The 18,493-nt window shown below is 39.2% G+C and overlaps 1 protein-coding gene across 1 annotated transcript in view; it reads left to right on the forward strand.

Moving 5' to 3' along the window:
- The first annotated feature begins 983 nt into the window (after positions 1-983).
- The window catches only part of LOC109465520 (ceramide kinase-like), a 34,590-nt gene continuing 17,080 nt past the window's right edge, over positions 984-18,493 (forward strand). The window contains exons 1-4 of the mRNA XM_019762877.1: positions 984-987; positions 1,381-1,632; positions 2,590-2,718; positions 4,290-4,353. Of these exons, the coding sequence (XP_019618436.1) occupies positions 984-987; positions 1,381-1,632; positions 2,590-2,718; positions 4,290-4,353 (449 nt within the window). The remainder of the gene's footprint in view (positions 988-1,380; positions 1,633-2,589; positions 2,719-4,289; positions 4,354-18,493) is intronic.

The following is an 18,493-nucleotide window of genomic DNA, read 5'->3' on the forward strand; positions in this document are numbered from 1 at the left end:
ATACCAGGCTGGTTTATAATTAAAACAATAGATTTATAACTTTTAATGAAACAAAATTGCATTGTTACATTGAAAAACATTAAGAACTAGGCTAGGAAGAAAAGGACTTTCTTCAACCTTTGGGGCCAAAATATGTCTTTCTTTGAGCATTTTGCAATTATTAGGCCACACCAATTTAATTTCTTGGTTAACGGATTTTTCTAGAAAAATAATGGAGCGGACGGGCGAAAAAAATAAAAACAGGCCTAGGCATCCTATTATGTCCCAAAATGGTACGATAGGAGCCATGAAGTCAACACACCAGGCTGGTTCAAAATTTAAACAATGAATTTTGAACTTTTAATGATACCATTGCATTGAAAGATGGAATAACTGTAACATTAGGGAAAAAATGACTGCTTTGAACTGTTCAGGGCAAAATATGAGCATTTTGCAGTTGATTATGATTTTTTTAAAATTCAATTTAGAAAAAAATGAAGCGGGCGAATCTGTTAACCAAGAAATTAAATTGGTGTGGCCTAATGTTTGAGTGTTTCCATGCTGTGAATAGGGTATTATCTTCCCGGAATCTTCCCGGGTAGATTGAAGGATTAATGTAGAGATTAATCCAAGGGTAATCAATTGTAGAACATAAAACGTGGCCACACCCTCCTGCTCCACAGGAACCTGTATGTATTATTCATGGTTCCGTTACGTGCAGGTTGTCATGTCATCATGTTCACATTTGTGTCTCTGTGTGTGATTGTGTTACAACAGTACTTTTCTCAAAGTACAATGAACAAAACCAATATATCAAAGATCTTATTATTGTTAAAAAGCTTGTACTGTCGTGAATTTTTTTCCGAATATCTTGTTGAAGTCATTAATAAAAATATAATATTGTTAATTTCAAGCCAATGCCATGTATGGATTTTTTTCACTGCCTACTATATACCCTATGCATCACTTGACGTGGGAAGGCTCTTTAAAGTTTTTAACTAAATATGTGTAAGGCCACACCAATTTAATTTCTTGGTTAACGGATTCGCCCGCTTCATTTTTTTCTCATTTGAATATAAAAATAAAAATTCAGAATCAACTGCAAAATGCTCATATTTTGCCCTGAACAGTTGAAAACAGTCCTTTTCTTCTTAGTTGTTACAGTTATTCCATCTTTCAATGCAGTAGTATCATTAAATGTTCAAAGTTTAAATTTTGAACCAGCCTGGTGTGTTGAATTTATGGCTCCTGTCGTACCATTTTGGGCCATAATAGGATGCCTAGGCCTGTTTTTACCCGCTCCATTAGTTTTCTAGAAAAATCCGTTAACCAATAAATTAAATTGGTGTGGCCTAAACTGATTTACACTGTATTTATGATCTCTTGTTTTGTTTTTTTCAGCATCAGACTCTAACGTACTAGACCTGTCAGAAGTAATAGCAGTAACGCCAGTAGAGAAACATGGTGGTCAGCGGAACAAGGACGGTTTCAGCGACATCGAACTCACCCCCATCAGCTGTTCCCGGTTCGCCGTACATTATGTAGAGAAGAAACGTGGCCGGGTGTGGCGGCCGGGCAGGGTCACCTTCAAGTGCCAAGACCCTACAGTGTGTAGGGAGTGGATAGATAGACTGCAGGAGAGATTGAACCAAGGTATGCTTCTTACAACTTTGTTGTTACCTCCATGAAAAATGGAGGTATCGTTTTTGGTGTGTCTTTGTCAGTTTGTGTAACCGTTCCGCACATTTGTAGTCAGCATAACTTCAGAACGCCTTTATGGATCGTGATGATATTTGGTGTGTTGGTAGCTCATAGGAAGACAAAGGTCAAGGTTAAATATGGGCCTCCTGGTGGCTGACCTTGGTACTGCAGCAGAACTTCTGGTTTTTGTATCTTTTGACCTGAACATGCTATGGTCTTGGATTTTTGATGACAGATTGCTTTTCCTGTCAGGAATAAGTGGTGTGGTTTTGGTCCCCCTAGCTGCTTGTTCTGGAACTGCAGGGGAGTTTATGGCAAAATCTTTTAAAGCGGATAAGTCCAGAAAGGAGCAACGTATTTTCATCATTTTTCTTATTTAGGACAAGCTGATTTAATTTTATGGATGACATCGACACGCGCACTTTTCGTCTGTTCTAAAAAAATCACCTCCTCTGATCTGGCCTGAGTGCCATCCTCCATAGTCCATGGGAGCTAGTGACAATAGTTACTACCATGATGATGGTAACTACGGAGGATGGCACCCAGGCTGCCGAAGCTCCACAGAACTCAAGAACTCAATACAGTGTAGGCTCATAAATGCCAGAAAAGGCCAGCATGTGCCGACTTGTCATTGAAGTTGCTATGTACTACCACAAATTCACAATACCAGATTTGTATTCATGTGGTTTAGCTGCTTTTTTTTGTGGGGGGGGCGCATGCACTAGTTTTGGGGTCTTCAGAGGATGTTATCGATAAAATTAAGTCAGTGTGGCCTAAGCAATGTAATAAGACAATCCCTGGTTGTGCATAACAAAATCCCAACATTCTATGTTCTACCAACTTGTTGGAATTATTGTTAAAAATAAAAGTAAAGAAACATTCTGACATGTGCATTATGTTGTATGACAGAGTACCTGAGACCCCGCCGTCTGCTGGTGTTTGTCAACCCTTTTGGAGGGAAGAAGAGAGGAGTTCAGATCTACCAGCAGAAGGTGGCTCCACTGTTTGACTTGGCAAGGATCAAGGCAGATGTCATAGGTAAGGCAATGGACCTGGACTCTAGCCAGTTCAAAACAAACAAACAAACAAAACTGTAACATGGGTCTGTCCTTGGTGCTGAAAAAACAATTACTGACTTAAACTTCACAGCTAAGTCAACATTGCACACAATTTGAGTGTCTGGTTTGAATAAAACACTTGGTTACGTAAAAAGAGTCTCTTTATGCAGCTTTGATTCCAGTTTGCAACTATAAGTATAACATGGTTCTGCCCTTGGTGCTGAAAAAACAATTACTGACTAAATTCACAGCTAAGTCAACACTGCACACAATTTAAGTGTCTGGGCTGAATAAAACCTCTTGGTTGTGTAAAAAGAGTCTCTTTATTCAGCTTTGATTCCAGTTTACAAACTGTAACATGACTCTGTCCTTGGTGCTGAAAAAACAATTACTGACTGACTTCACAGCTAAGTTAATACTGCACATAATTTCAGTGTCTGGTTTGAATAAAACACTTGGTTGTGTAAAAAGAGCCTCTTCATTCAGTTTTGATTCCAGTTTGCAAACTGTAACATGACTCTGTCCTTGGTGCTGAAAAAGTAATTACTGAGTAACAATTACTGAGCTAAGTCAATTTTACACACAGTTTCAGCGTCTGGGTTGAATAAAACACTTGGTTGTGTGAAAAGATTCTTTTTTATCAGCTTTGATTCCAGTTTGCAAACTGTAACATAGGTCTGTCCATGGTGCTGAAAAAGAAATTTCTGAGTAACAATTACTGAGCCACAAATGTAAGTCGATAGTGCACACAATTTCAGTATTTGGGCTGAATAAAACACATGGTTGTGTAAAAAAGAGTCTCTTTATTTAATGACTTACCAACCTGACCAACTAGTGGGGCAGATAACTGAAATAATCTTTCAAATTGTGATACAAGCACCAAACTTGGTACAAATACTCATGAGACATTACTCTTTTGAAAAAGTACGCGGGCCACTTGATTTGACTTTTGGCACCCGCTAGCGGCGCTTTTTGGTACTGCAGCCGACATTCCGGGCTTTGTATCTTCTGTTATAAACATGATACAGTCATGATTTTTATGTGGTAGAAAGCTGTTAAAGTGAGAAAGAGGTCATGTAAATTTGGTGTCTCTAGCAGCTTGCGTTGGAACTGCAGGGGCGTTTTTGCCGGTGCACAATTTGCTCCAAGGGCGCTCTTTCAAGTCTTTGGTACTGCAGCCGACCAAAAAGTCCTCTCCTTGGAGCAAATTGTGCACCGGGAAAAAACGCCCCTGCAGTTCCAACGCAAGCTGCTAGAGACACCAAATTTATGTCACTTCTTTGTTATTCCAACAGATTTTCACCACATAAAAATCATGACTGTAGCATGTTCAGAACAGGAGATACAAAGCCCGGAAGGTTGGCTGCAATACCAAAAAGCGCTGCTAGGGGGCGCCAAAAGTCAAATCAAGTGGCCCGCGTACTTTCTCAAAAGAGTAATGTCTCATGAGTATTTGTACCAAGTTTGGTGCTTGTATCACAATTTGAAAGATACCTCCAAAATTTGATGTTATCTGCTCCACTAAACTGATGACGGTTTGTGTTCTTACAGTTACAGAGCGTGCTGGCCATGCTCAAGATTTACTACAAGAGCTGGAACTCAACAAACTTGATGGGTAAGTAACTAGAACATTTGTAAAGCAAAATGCAAAATGTTAAACTTTTACATGGTCTAGCCTACTGCTCTGTTTACCCGGTATTACTCAAACACATTCATGTAATAATTATTGTATATACAATGACCACCCCTTCCAACTCTGTCCTACAACTTTGCTACATAATGTAATCCAAAACCACAGGGTGTCTGCTACAGCACCAGTTACCATGGTGACAGATGTCTGGTCCAGGTCATTGACCCACATTTTTGTTGGGAGAAGAAGAACAACAACAAATAGAGCAAAGTAAAAAAATAAAAATAAATATGTTTTCCTTCTGCAAAGGTTAACATTAAATTATATCTGCCTCACAATCCAGTAAAATTGGCCCCGAAAACTGCATTTGTATGCAGTATATCCTTGATATTTCAAACCTTTCTTTAGCTCCGCTGGGCTGTTGACCGAAAATCAATACGCATAGAAAGAGATATAATCTGCCCGCAAGAAGGCACTCTCCTTCCATAAGCTCTTATTTGCTCAGGAGAATACGTTTAGATGCTATCTGGGTTTCACGTGGGCCTTGGATTACATGTACCAACTATCTTGTCAGCTGGGTGTCAATCAATACAGAATGATATATGATATATTACTAGTATTATCTCTTCTTAGATTTACCAAAAGTTTGAATTGGGTTTGATGTGTTTTTGAGGAATCTCTTGTACATGACATTTTGCTTGTCATAATGTTCAAAACGTTTTCTGAACACATCAATGAAAGTTAGACATTTTGGTAATAACTGCCCTACAAGAAAACTGTCCCTCAATTTACAAGCAACTGGATAGGTTTTTAAAACTGTCAGACATTTCAAGTAGCATGTACTACTTTTTGCCTGACAGTCACTGAAGAATCTGTGGATATTTTATACAAAATTCAGAGCAGTGCAGATAAAGTCAGGCTAAATGCTATGGGGCATGATTAGGCCACACCAATTTAATTTCTTGGTTAACGGATTCGCCGCTTCATTTTTTTCTGATTTGCAAATAAAAATAAAAATCCAGAATCAACTGCAAAATGCTCATATTTTGCACTGAACAGTTGAAAACAGTCCTTTTCATCCTAGTTGTTACAATTATTCCATCTTTCAATGCAGTGGTATCATTAAAAGTTCAAAATTCATTGTTTAAGTTTTGAACCTTCTTCTTCTGGTATGTTGACTTCATGGCTTCTATCGTACCATTTTGGGCCATAATAGGATGCCTAAGCCTGTTTTTATTTTTATTTTTTTTTCGCCCGCCCGCTCCATTATTTTTCTAGAAAAATCCGTTAACCAAGAAATTAAATTGGTGTGGCCTTACTGGAATGTGCTGACTCCGTATTTGGCAACTGTATCATTGTAAGACTTTGAGAACACTTCATACATACACACAAATGGAGGCATAAGGCCACACCAATTTAATTTCTTGGTTAACGGATTCGCCGCTTCATTTTTTTCTGATTTGCAAATAAAAATAAAAATTCAGAATCAACTGCAAAATGCTCATATTTTTCCCTGAACAGTTGAAAACAGTCATTTTCTTACTACTTGTTACAGTCATTCCATCTTTCAATGCAGTGGTATCATTAAAAGTTCAAAATTCATTGCTTAAATTTTGAACCTGCCTGGTGTGTTGACTTCATAGCTCCTATCGTACCATTTTGGGCCATAATAGGATGTCTAGGCCTGTTTTTATTTTTATTTTTTGTGTTCGCCCGCCCGCTCCATTATTTTTCTAGAAAAATCCGTTAACCAAGAAATTTAATTGGTGTGGCCTAAGCAGGGAAATTTTGAAATGGCTGGCAAGGTAAAAGAAAATGCAACTTTCGTTTCCCTAATGATGATAGATGTGAAAACTGCAAGCTGGGTGGGCGTTGGCTCAGCCATATGATACGTACTGCTGACATAGCTCTTTTTTCTTGGCATCCGGTGATGACAGCATTGTTGATTACTTGCTGCATGCTTGTTTCTAGCAAGACTGATAAGATAAAAGAAGTGTTGAAAAGATCCAGGGGCACAGAATGATGTACATTGTAGTTGCAGGGCTCAAAATACTTTAATTCCTGATTTTTTCACGGTACTTTTATGTTCACGGTTTTCGCAGTGAGTTCTGTACCATGAACTTATTCTATATCTATATATTGTACTGGACAAGGCCCCAAACTGGGGCATCACGTCCAGGGTCGTTACGTTATTATTACCCCTAACTGACTTTCTTTTTTCCTGCACCTGTCGCAACCGTGAACATAATAGCTCCGTGAAAACCTCAATTTCCTCAGACCATGAAATTTTCCTACCCTTAGGCCACACCAATTGAATTTTTTGATTCTCAGATTCGCCTCTTTTTTTCTGATTTGCAAAAGAAAAAAATGATTCTGGTTCTGAATCAACTAAAAAATGCTCATATTTTGCCCCCCACACTTGAGGAAAATCCTTCCTAGTTCCTACAGTTTTTCCATCTATCAATGCAGTGGTTTGATTAAAAGTTCAAAATTCAATGTTTAAATATTAACCCAGTCTTTTGTGTTGACATCATGTCCTCTATAGTAGCATTTTGGGCTAGAATAGGATGCCTATATACCTGTTTTTATTTTTTCTTCGCCCTGTTGCTTCATATTTTTCATGAAAAAATCAGAGAACCAACAAATTAGATTGCTATGGCCTGAACATAAATTTAAAGTGAATTATGGACCTTGTTTCTGCATACCATTGGGATATGAAGTGAAGTCCCAACGCCCTCCCTCCAAACCCTCACAGTCCCAGAGCTAGCATGTAATTCTCCTAATGTGTAACCTTGGCAGTGCCATTGAAACTCACACTGTTCATCACAACTCATCTGTTGGGGGCCCAGTATGGCACCCTGGGGTCCACATGTAAGTTTGGCACTGTCCCAACATGTCCTGTGGGATAATCCTCCTACTGTGTGAAGGGCACCCTTCAGTTCCAAATTTAAAGCTCAGTGTATTATTCACCTAAATTGAATGTGTATAATCTTGGCAGTGCCATTGAAACTCACTCCGCAGGCAATCATCTGTTGGGGGTCCCAGTATGGCACCCTGGGGTCTACATGTAAGTTTGGCAGCAGCCCAACATGTCCTGTGGGATATAAAGTCCCCCACTGTGTAAAGGGCACAAAGGCCACAGCAAGTAATTTTTATGGATGACATCAGCGTGCACATAAATTTTTGCCTGATTTTGGACAAAAAACAAGTACTTTGGTGCCCTCTGACAGTGGTCAACATGCTGAAAATTGGCAAAGATGTCTGTTGCCTTGGCGGAACATGGATGGCAGATAAATATGAAGAGAGGAGACAAAGCGAGGCTCTGATTTAATGTTTTGTCTTTTACTTTGATGCAGTGATGCATTTCATTCCTTTTATATATGATGGTGGTTGTGTACAATGTACAAATGTTGTTCCCACTGAATCAAAACCATTTGTACAGTGATTGAAATCTTTTGAAATTGTAGGAATCTTGTTTTTTTTGGCCTGCCTTGTTTTTTTTCCCGCTCGCATTAGATTTGGAGTCTGTGGAGGATTTCATCCGTAAAATTTACTTGCTGTGGCCTAATATGTAACCTTGGTAGCAACACTGAAACTCAAAATGCAGGCAATCTTTCTTCTGGGGGGCTCCAATACAACACGTGTACTGTCATTGTTTTTTTGGCCCGCCTTGTTTTTCTTTTTTTCCCTATCCCATTAGATTTGGAGGATGTCATCCATAAAATTTACTTGCTGTGGCCTAATGTATAACCTTGGCAGCAACAATTTGAAACTCAAACTGCAGACAATCTTTCTGCTGGGGGCTCTAATACAACACTTGTACTGTCAGTAGGAATCTTGTTTTTGTTGCCCGCTCGCATTAGATTAATTTTGGAGTCCGCGGAGGATGTCATCCATAAAATTTACTTGCTGTGGCCTAATAATGTAACCTTGGCAGCAACATTGAAACTCAAACTGCACTCTTGCTGCTGGGGGCTCCAGTACAACACTTGTATTGTCAGTAGGAATCTTGTTTTTTGGGCCCGCCTTGTTTTTTCTTTTTTTTCGCTATCGCATTAGATTTGGAGGATGTCATCCATAAAATTTATTATTACTTGCTGTGGCCTAATGTGTATTCTTGGCAGCAACAATTTGAAACTCAAACTGCAGGCAGTCTTTCTGCTGGGGGCTCCAATACAACACTGTCAGTAGGAATCTTGTTTTTTTGGCCCGCCTTGTTTTTCTTTTTTGCTCTATCGCATTAGATTTTGAGTCTGCGGAGGATGTCATCCATAAAATTTACTTGCTGTGACCTAATGTATAACCTTGACAGAAACTCAAACTGCAGGCAATCTTCATGCTGGGGGCTCCAGTACAACATTTGTACTGTCAGTAGGAATCTTGTTTTTTTTGGCCCGCCTTGTTTTTCTTTTTTTCCTTATCGCATTAGATTTAGAGGATGCCATCCATAAAATTTACTTGCTGTGGCCTAATGTTTAAAATTGGCAGCAACATTGAAACTCAAACTGCAGGCAATCTCTTTCTGCTGGGGGCTCCAATACGTCTTGTACTGTCAGTAGGAATCTTGTTTTTTTGGCCCGCCTTGTTTTTCCTTTTTTTTTCCCTATCGCATTAGATTTGGAGTCTGCGGACCAAGGATGTCATCCATAAAGTGTACTTGCTGTGGCCTAATGTATAACCTTGGCAGCAACATTGAAACTCAAACTGCAGGCAATTTTTCTTCTGGGGGGCTCCAGTACAACACTTGTACTGTCAGTTTTGGCACTGTCCCAATGTGTCCTGTGGGATATAATAAAGTGAAGTCCCCCCCAACTATGTGAAGGGCACCATACACTCCCAGAGCGGTGTAATTCACCTAAATGTCCGACCTTGCCAGCGTTATTGAAACTCACGCCGCGGGCGACCATCTGTCGGGGGCCCCAGTACGACACCCGGGGGTCACAGTCGCCCGTGCATTAGTTGATTATCGTAATGATTTCCATTAAGCCAGATGGTCTGTTACACTGGTATTTATGGCCCTCGTAAAATATGATACATGAAGTGCAAAGTGTGCCAATTACAGACTTGCCCTTGTGCTTTATCGCTGCTGTGTAGATAATATTATACACTGCCTGCCTGCCATTTATTAAGTCACATGGGGTTGGGAATTAAAGGCATCCAATGCAATTTCAGAGGAGCAAAACTGGAAATATTGTGAATAAGGCAATCTTTATGATATTGACACATACTGCTTCACATTAGCACATTTCAATTATTTCATACTTTGGGTAGTTAAAACTTGAGAAACAAGCCCCAAGTCATTTTATTTTATAGGAGGTACAGCTGATGGCGAGGGCCCTTCCAGTAACCATTTTCCGTCAGAATTTTGGGTATTTTTCAGGTTTCCAAGCCCTAAAAATTGCACTGGATGCCTTTAAATTGGAACAGTCTTGTAGAAAACTGAGAAATTCCTTTGTTAATAAATCAGCAGTTAGAAACTTGGTTTGATTAGTTTTCCATTGTGGAACAGGGTTCTCACTAGAATTTTTTCACAGCATAGGGGTCAGGGACAACTTTCCTCTGTGCAAGTCATGCATTGAGTCCCAAAGACCCAAAGAGTACTCATAATTCTTTGAGACATTATGATATTATTTCCTGCTTTTTGAGGGACAATATTTGTAAAATTATGTTTTCCCTCTATCATATATTTTGTAGCTTTATTAATATTAATCAAGATGTATATATAGGAAGGGTCACAGGGTTCTCCCCAAAAAAGAAACACGCCCCATATTGACTGTTTCTAAAATCATAATATACAATGACTTGACTTTTATGGTGTATTTTATTACCTGGATGTCTAACCTTCATCAACATGCCTAGTATGTACTTGTTTAATCACAATATAGGGGGCTAAATCACAGCATAGGGGGTCCAAATCACACCATAGGGGGTCCAAATCACCGCATAGGGGGCCCCTACGCTCAAACAGCCTATAGTGAGAATTCTGCATGAGTCTAAAACAAAGAGTGAAGCATCAATGGGCCATTATGTAGCCATCCCATCAGCAGCTTATATCATCAGCCTTTGATGTCCACATGATGCTTCCTACATTGTAATGTTGAAAGTCGTCATTAGGATGCAGGGAGCATGGTTCATTCTCCCGGAGAATATCTCCAGCCATTTCTTCTGTGGTCCAGACAGACTGCAGATATCAGACAGTGGTACAGTAACTGTAACAATATATCTACATTGTATCAAGGTAGACGCTCAGATCTGGTAGAATCAGCACCAATAGGTAGAAATGCCAATCGGAGTCTCTGCTGGTACAATCTGTGATCTGTGTGAGGAAAAACTGAAACCTCTAGGAATATACATGTATATTAAAGGCCATAGCAAGTAATATTTTCGATGACATCAGTGCATGCATTAATTTTTGCCAGATATGGGGGAAAATTATAAATTTTGTTGCTGTTTGACTGTGGTCAACATGCCAAAATATATATTAATGGGTTCTGAGAACATCAGGGATTCAGCAAACTTGAGACAAAATTTCTCGTATTTCATGGCAAGAAGTTAGTCCAAGGTGTTCCATCGCACATGAATACCCAGTGAGTGTAATAGCCATACACCCATGATGGTACGACAAGCTCCTTAAGTTTCTACAATAGTTCTAGTTAATCGAGATGTACAATGGATACACATCTACAAGACAGGTAATAGTACTAAATACAGTTGACTACCTGCTGGTTGTGATATCATGTTTTGTTGCCTCGATTCTTGTGTAACAACTTAATAGGATCTGAAAATTTGAATCTAACTTGTGTTTTTACCCGCCTTGTTTTTTCCCCTATTGCATTAAATTTAAGACTGAGGAGGAATTAGTACCATCCATAAAGTTTACTTGCTGTGGCCTAACTTAAAGAAACTTCCTCCTATTTGCCACTGATAGATTTGAAAAGTCTGTTGACCAGTCGATAAGACACAGATGACCTCGGCGCCCGTGGAACAATACACCAGTCAGCAGATGATCCTGGCTGCCTTTTAAACCCCCATCTGTTTGCCTCCACTGGTGTGAAGCATCATAATTAAATTGATATTGATCATGGTCGGGAATCTGGGCCAGCACAGGTCATTAGCGGACGGGACTGATGGATGGACGTGTTTTTTTGGTGAACGATTCCTGATACAGCGCTGTTCCTGATACAGCGCTGTTCCTGATACAACGCTGTCCCTGATGCAGCGCTGTTCCTGATACAGTGCTATTCCTGATACAGCGCTGTTCCTGATACAGCGCTGTTCCTGATACAGCGCTGTTCCTGATACAGGGCTGTTCCTGATACAGTGCTGCTCCTGATACAGTGCTATCCCTGATACAGCACTGTTCCTGATAAAGCACTGTTCCTGATACAGCGCAGCTCCTGCTAAAGCACTGTTCCTGATACAGCGCTGTCCCTGATACAGCGCTGTTCCTGATACAGCGCTGTTTCTGATACAGCGCTGTTCCTGATACAGCGCTGTCCCTGATACAGCGCTGCTCCTGATACAGCGCTGCTCCTGATACAGCGCTATTATAAACGATTCCTGATACAGCGCTGTTCCTGATACAGGGCTGTTCCTGATACAGTGCTGCTCCTGATACAGTGCTATCCCTGATACAGCACTGTTCCTGATAAAGCACTGTTCCTGATACAGCGCGGCTCCTGATACAGCGCTGTTCCTGATACAGCGCTGTCCCTTAGATACAGCGCTGTTCCTGATACAGCGCTGTTCCTGATAAAGCGCTGTCCCTGATACAGCGCTGCTCCTGATACAGCGCTGCTCCTGATACAGCGCTATTATAAACGATTCCTGATACAGCGCTGTTCCTGATACAGCGCTTTCAGGGGGTTAACTAACTGATGGAAAATTAAAACTGATGAGAAGGGTAGAATTTAACCATCAAACTGAACTGGAAACATTCTGTTCCGGAGAATGCTTAAGGGTTGGCAAACTATCATGATTATATCAATGGGAGATACTACAATGACCCCGTTCATACCAGACTTTTGAAAACCGGTTGAACCGCTAACCGGTAAAAACCCGGCTAAAACCTCTAGCATTCATACCAGACTTTACATAAAGCGGTTTTGTAAAAATCCTGTTCGGTGAATATCCGGTTAATCTAAGCTGCAGTCCAACTCTTCATAAAAAGGACAAGTCACTGTAGGTCAATTTTGTAGTACGTCAGATCATTTCTTTAGTGATGCCAATAAATTCACAACCAAAAAAAATGCTAGATACAATGTACGTCCTGAAGATTTGAAATCTCTGATTTCTTACTTTGTACGGTGCTGGAACAGGTTAAATTTTCTTGGCAATACTCTTTTTGGCTAAAAGATTCTTGTTGCTCCTGGTTTGGACAGAGGGAAGGATTAGTGGGGATGGGGTGGGTTTAGGAAGTAATGCTCCATAAAGCTGAAGTGGGAAATCTTTAGTTCCCTGTGATGGTTTAAACCGAGATTTTGTCATTATGTGTTGCTATTTTATAGTGGAGGTTTATGAGAGGGGGATTTAAGTAGGATTACTGTCTGACGTACATTTAGGTCAGTTTGCATCCAGGTACTGCAGACTTTGAAGGAATCAATTACTTATAAGGCCATACCAATTTAATTTCTTGGTTAACGGATTTTTTTAGAAAAATAATGGAGCGGGCGGGCGAAAAAAAAATAAAAATAAAAACAGGCCTAGGCATCGTATTATGGCCCAAAATGGTACAATAGGAGCCATGAAGTCAACACACCAGGCTGGTTCTAAATTTAAACAATGAATTTTGAACTTTTAATGATACCATTGCATTGAAAGATGGAATAACTGTAACAACTAGGATGAAAAGGTCTGTTTTCAACTGTTCAGGGCAAAATATGAGCATTTTGCAGTTGATTCTGGATTTTTATTTTTATTTGCAAATCAGAAAAAATGAAGCGGCGAATCCGTTAACCAAGAAATTAAATTGGTGTGGCCTTAGCGTAGATGTATACAATGTACTTCCAAAAGGTTTGAAATCTCTGATTTCTTAATTTGTATGGTGCTGGAACAGGCAAAATTTTCTTGGCATATTTTTTTTATCGTTTTGGCTCAATGTTTTCAAACGATAGATTCTGGTTGCCCCTGGTTTGTACAGAGTGAAGGATTAGTGGGATGGGGTGGGTTTAGGAAGTAATGCTCCATAAAGCTGGAGTGGGAAATCTTTAGTTCCCTGTGATGGTTTAAACTGAGATTTTGTCATTATGTGTTGCTTAGTAATAGCAAAGTTTTATGAGAGGGGGATTTGAGCCGGATTACTGTTTGACGTACATTTAGGTCAGTTTGCATCCACAGTGTTCGAAATACCTGTCTGCAGTCTGCAATCTGCAGATAGATTTTCAAGATTGCAGAAGAAAAATTTATACAATCTGCAATTTTGCAGAAGGAAAAATTGGCACTTGGGATTTGGCGCTCTTGGCCCCAAGGACAGACAACACTGAAGCTCCTATTCTGAAACAACAGGAGCTTCTTCACTAATTTGCATCAACCTTGTCTTGACTTGTCTATCTTTTGTTTCTTTTGGACTTCCAAACATTTGTCTTCACTAATTTGCATATTAATCAATAGTTCATGCTTATAAACCTGCAAGATTGTAGTATGGAGGCTTGTGTATTTGCAGAAAGTATTTCCAAATTGCAGAACAAAATTTTGACTCTTCTGCAATATTGCAGAGCGCTGAAAAAAAGTATTTCGACCACTGATCCAGGTACTGCAGACTTTGAAGGAATCTATTACTTATAAAAGCAGCATACATATTAACCTTTACAGACCTTTTGGAGAGATTCTAAAAGTTGCCCTTTGCCATACATGTACAATGTACCACCTCTGTCATATCACAAATGCCATGATATTTTGACACCTTGAAGCTTTCAAATCTTTACTGGGAGAGAGGGACTAAGTTTGCTTTATCACACAGTAATGAATGAATATTTTTTTTAGGAGGTCCACTCTTTACTAGTGTAGCCCATTTATACTAAGACAGTCAACTACTACGGAAAGGCAGCTAGTACAAAAATAATGCACGCAAGCAAGGTTACAAAAATTTACGTCAAATTTTCCCAGCGTGTAAATATTGGCCTAGCCTAGTTATCAAATCTATTTTAGTGAGGTACAAAATGTACATAATAAATTATGTTCACAGTGGTGGTGGCAGGTGCAGAAAAAAGAAAGTCTGCAAATTATTTGTTAACAGTAATGATATTTGTGGTACAGAAGTGACTGTGAAAACTGCGAACATAATAGACCCATTCGACTTTCACGGATCGCATAAACTGCTTACGTCACAGGGGGGACATTTCGAAAGAACGTCGTTCTAAAACGCTGAAGTCGAACGCGGCTTGCGCTCGCGGTGTCCCCCCTGGCATATCATTTTTTTACTAAAAGGTAGGTAAGTGTCTATTTTCTAGGTAATATATGCGGAAATGACAGGAAAACAGGCACCAACTTTGTATGGTGGCAATCCGTGCAACAATTTAAGGTTATTTTGTTCTGTGTCGTATGCAGTTTATGCGATCCGTGAAAGGAACTTTCGAAATTTCCCCCCTGTGACGTAGTTTCTATTCGAAATGTCCCCCCTGTGACGTAGGCAGTTTATGCGATCTGTGAAAGTCGAATGGGTCTATTAAGCACCCTGAAAAAATCAAGTTACTTACTTACAGTAACAGTTCTGTATATTTCAAATACTCCACATCTTCACACTGGGTCTTTATGATTCCTATCTCATTCCATCAACAACAATTGATCGGTGAGGCCCCAGAGGACCCAGGGGTTAGTGATGATGAAAGAGCCGACTAGGCTACCGATTTTTAGATTAGTGGCCTGATGACTTTTTCTATTTCTGATATTATAATTAGAAAAGCAGGTGGCAGGAGTTTAGATTGGTTCTGAACAGTTACTGTGACAGTAGACTACTGACAGCCACTATCAGTGTATAGAATTTGGAAAAAAAATAAAAAAGAGAAGAATATTGTGTAGGAGAGTCATCAGTCTCAGTTACAATTTCCTCCAAAGAAGGAAAATGAACTCTACAGTGGCCAAACTCCCTTGGCCAATTATTTTCAATATTTGGCTAAATTTTGACTGTTTTGAACTCGCATTGTTAGTCTGGTAGATGCATGTACATGGACCTAGTACATGTCTACTTGACTAATATCCCTGGCCCAGTTCCTCCATATTTATTTGACTAATCTGACAGTGATTGTGCCTGAAGCACAGATCAATCAGTGGTTGTACAGGGCAGGTTGGCTGCCATTACTGAACCCATTCCAGTCTATATGGTTATTTAATTGCCCCAACTGGAAGCCTTGTGATGTGGGCATTCATCATGGAACAAAAGTTAGGGCAGTTTCATTGGGTAATTTCTTAAGTCTAAAGGTAGTACATGTACATGCCTCCAGTTTAATTCTTCTCCAGTTTAATTTTTTTTTCTTAATGGTGTCACTCAATGCAAGGCCAATTATTTTTGGCCTCTTCTAGGCATACAGCTAGAGGTACTAAAGTGAGTATAATGTAGTTATGTCAGGAGATGGCGGTGGACCTTTGTTTTGAAGCTTTGTTGATTGTAGTCGGACGGAAAGCAGCTGTTTGGAAGAGAGTTCCATAATTTTGCAGTCCGGGGAAAGAAGCTGTTGTTGTAAAATGACTTGGAGACAGGTATGTTAACGGTGTATTGATGAGAACTGGAAGAGAACCTAGTGGCACGCTGAAATGTTCTGAGCGGCGGAACAAGAAGTGCAAGTTCTCCTGAACATCCAGACTAATTCCATATCTCAGCAACCTTACATCTAGATGGGCTAATAAATTAAGTGTAAGTAAAAATAATGTAAGAAATACATGTATGTAGACGTAGCAGCCATTGAGAACCCCTTGGGGATTAACCCAATTCTGTAAAATTCTGAACAGAATTCTGGCTGCACTCACTCACTCGCAGTTCCCAGAATTCTGTTCCCAGAATTCTGGATGCAGTTCCAGAATTGCAGAATTGGGTTAATCCCCAATGGGTCCTCGATGACCGCTACATATTTCTTACATCATTTTACCTATAGTTTACAATATTAGCCCATCTAGATGTAAGGTTACTGGGATATGGGAATTAGTCCAGAATGAAAAGTTGGAAGTCTGGAATTGAACTGAATTGTACATACAAAGTCATGTACATGTATCTACATGTACATGTATCAGGTTTACTACCTGTGGTTTAGATTTCTGAGACAAATCATACATGTACCAATTTGGTCATTGGTTTTCGGAGAGAGAGATTCACATCTTCATTTTTTTTTGTTATTTGCAAGAAGAAAGAAAGAAGAATTTTACACGGTTGTCAAATTGGAGCCCTGGTGTCCCCACCTGCTTTAGAACCCAAATCATGGTCGATCTGACGTAATTTAAACCATTCAATCCAGGGTCACCCACGGTCATTTACGGGTTTTCATGCCCTTTCTTACGTGCCCTAACGGAAAAAATCACCTTGTTACAAATATAAACCGCTTTTCGACGTCGATGCCATCATTTTGTTGTGGACATGTAACAAGGGCCACACCAATTTAATTTGTTGGTTCTCGGATTTACCTCTTCATCTTTTTTGATTTGAAAAAAAAAAAAGATTCTGGTTCTGAATCAACTCAAATATGCTCATATTATGTCCCCAACAGTTGAGGAAAGTCCTTTTCTTTCTAAGTTGTTACAGTTTCACCATCTAACAATGCAGTGGTTTGATTAAAAGTTCAAAATTCAGTGTTTAAATATTAACCCAGCCTGTCGTGTTGACTTCATGGCTCCTATCATACCATTTTGGGCTATTCAGGTATCTATCTAGAACAAGCCGCGATATAATTATGGAAAAACGTTTTAATTATGGACTCCCACCCATAAATCCCAAATGCTTAACCCAACTGTCTTAATACTTTTTATGGTAACATATTAGGTGGTAATGAATATGCGGAAAGCGTTGATGAGTCCCTTGGGAATAGTCCAATTATACATAATTATACTATAATTATGTATAATTATACATAATGATTTTGGTATTATACATAATTATACATAACCCTTAGGACCCGTTATACCATAAATTATAGATAAACCCCTTTTGGACCATTATCTATAATTATACATAACCCTTTGGACCATTATACATAATTATAGATAACACTTTGGACCATTATACATAATTATAGATAACACTTTGGACCATTATACATAACCCTTTGGACCATTATACATAATTATCCATAATTCTATGGACTATTATACATAATTATACATAACAGTTTGGACCATTATATATAACTATAAATATCAGTTTGGACAATTATACAATAATTTCACGAGGATTTCGCGAGAACCGAGTGCGCCGCTTTCGAAACCTCGAACACCGAATTCAAACATTCGAATTGACGCTGTTACACTTTTTGTTTAGATTAAATTTTTGTTTAAATTTCTCGGTTGGGTTAAGGCAGCCTATGGTATACTATGAGTAGTATTTCATACATATGCCTGTAACTTTTGATAGCTTGGTCGCACCACAACTAAACTTCACACTAGTACTTGAAACGCATTGGATAAAGGTTATTTTGTTTTTAATACTTCTGGATTTTTGGGTTAAAAATCAACATTTTGGTTTAAAAAAGCTGTTTACTTCATGGCTTTACGCGCAAGCGGTAACAACACCTTTCATCATGATATTTTACAAGTAGAAAGCCAACCCCCTATTTATTATATTTGTCCGAGGCTATTTCGTGTTAAATGACAGTTACATTGTTTTTTTTGGGCCAAAAACGACAGAAACAGCTATTTTTCTGTCATTTTTCGTTAAAAAATCGCCACAGTTAAAAAATATCGACTTATATGCAAAATAGCCTCGGACAATTTTGATAAAAAAGTGATAATACGTAAACATGGATTACTCTAAAGATCAATTATGCTGTTTTCAGCTGCGCGTAAAGCCGTTTGTGTCATAGTCCGTGAATAAAATGCGTAACAACGCGGGTTCACAGGGGAAACATACAAATGACCGCGAGTGACCCCGAATTTGAACACGCGTTCTATTCGAATGACGTCATATCGAACATGGTGGAACATGATT

This window comes from Branchiostoma belcheri, unplaced genomic scaffold, assembly GCF_001625305.1.
Source record: "Branchiostoma belcheri isolate BF01 breed outbred unplaced genomic scaffold, Haploidv18h27 scaffold152, whole genome shotgun sequence".
Classification (NCBI taxonomy): Eukaryota; Metazoa; Chordata; class Leptocardii; order Amphioxiformes; family Branchiostomatidae; genus Branchiostoma; species Branchiostoma belcheri.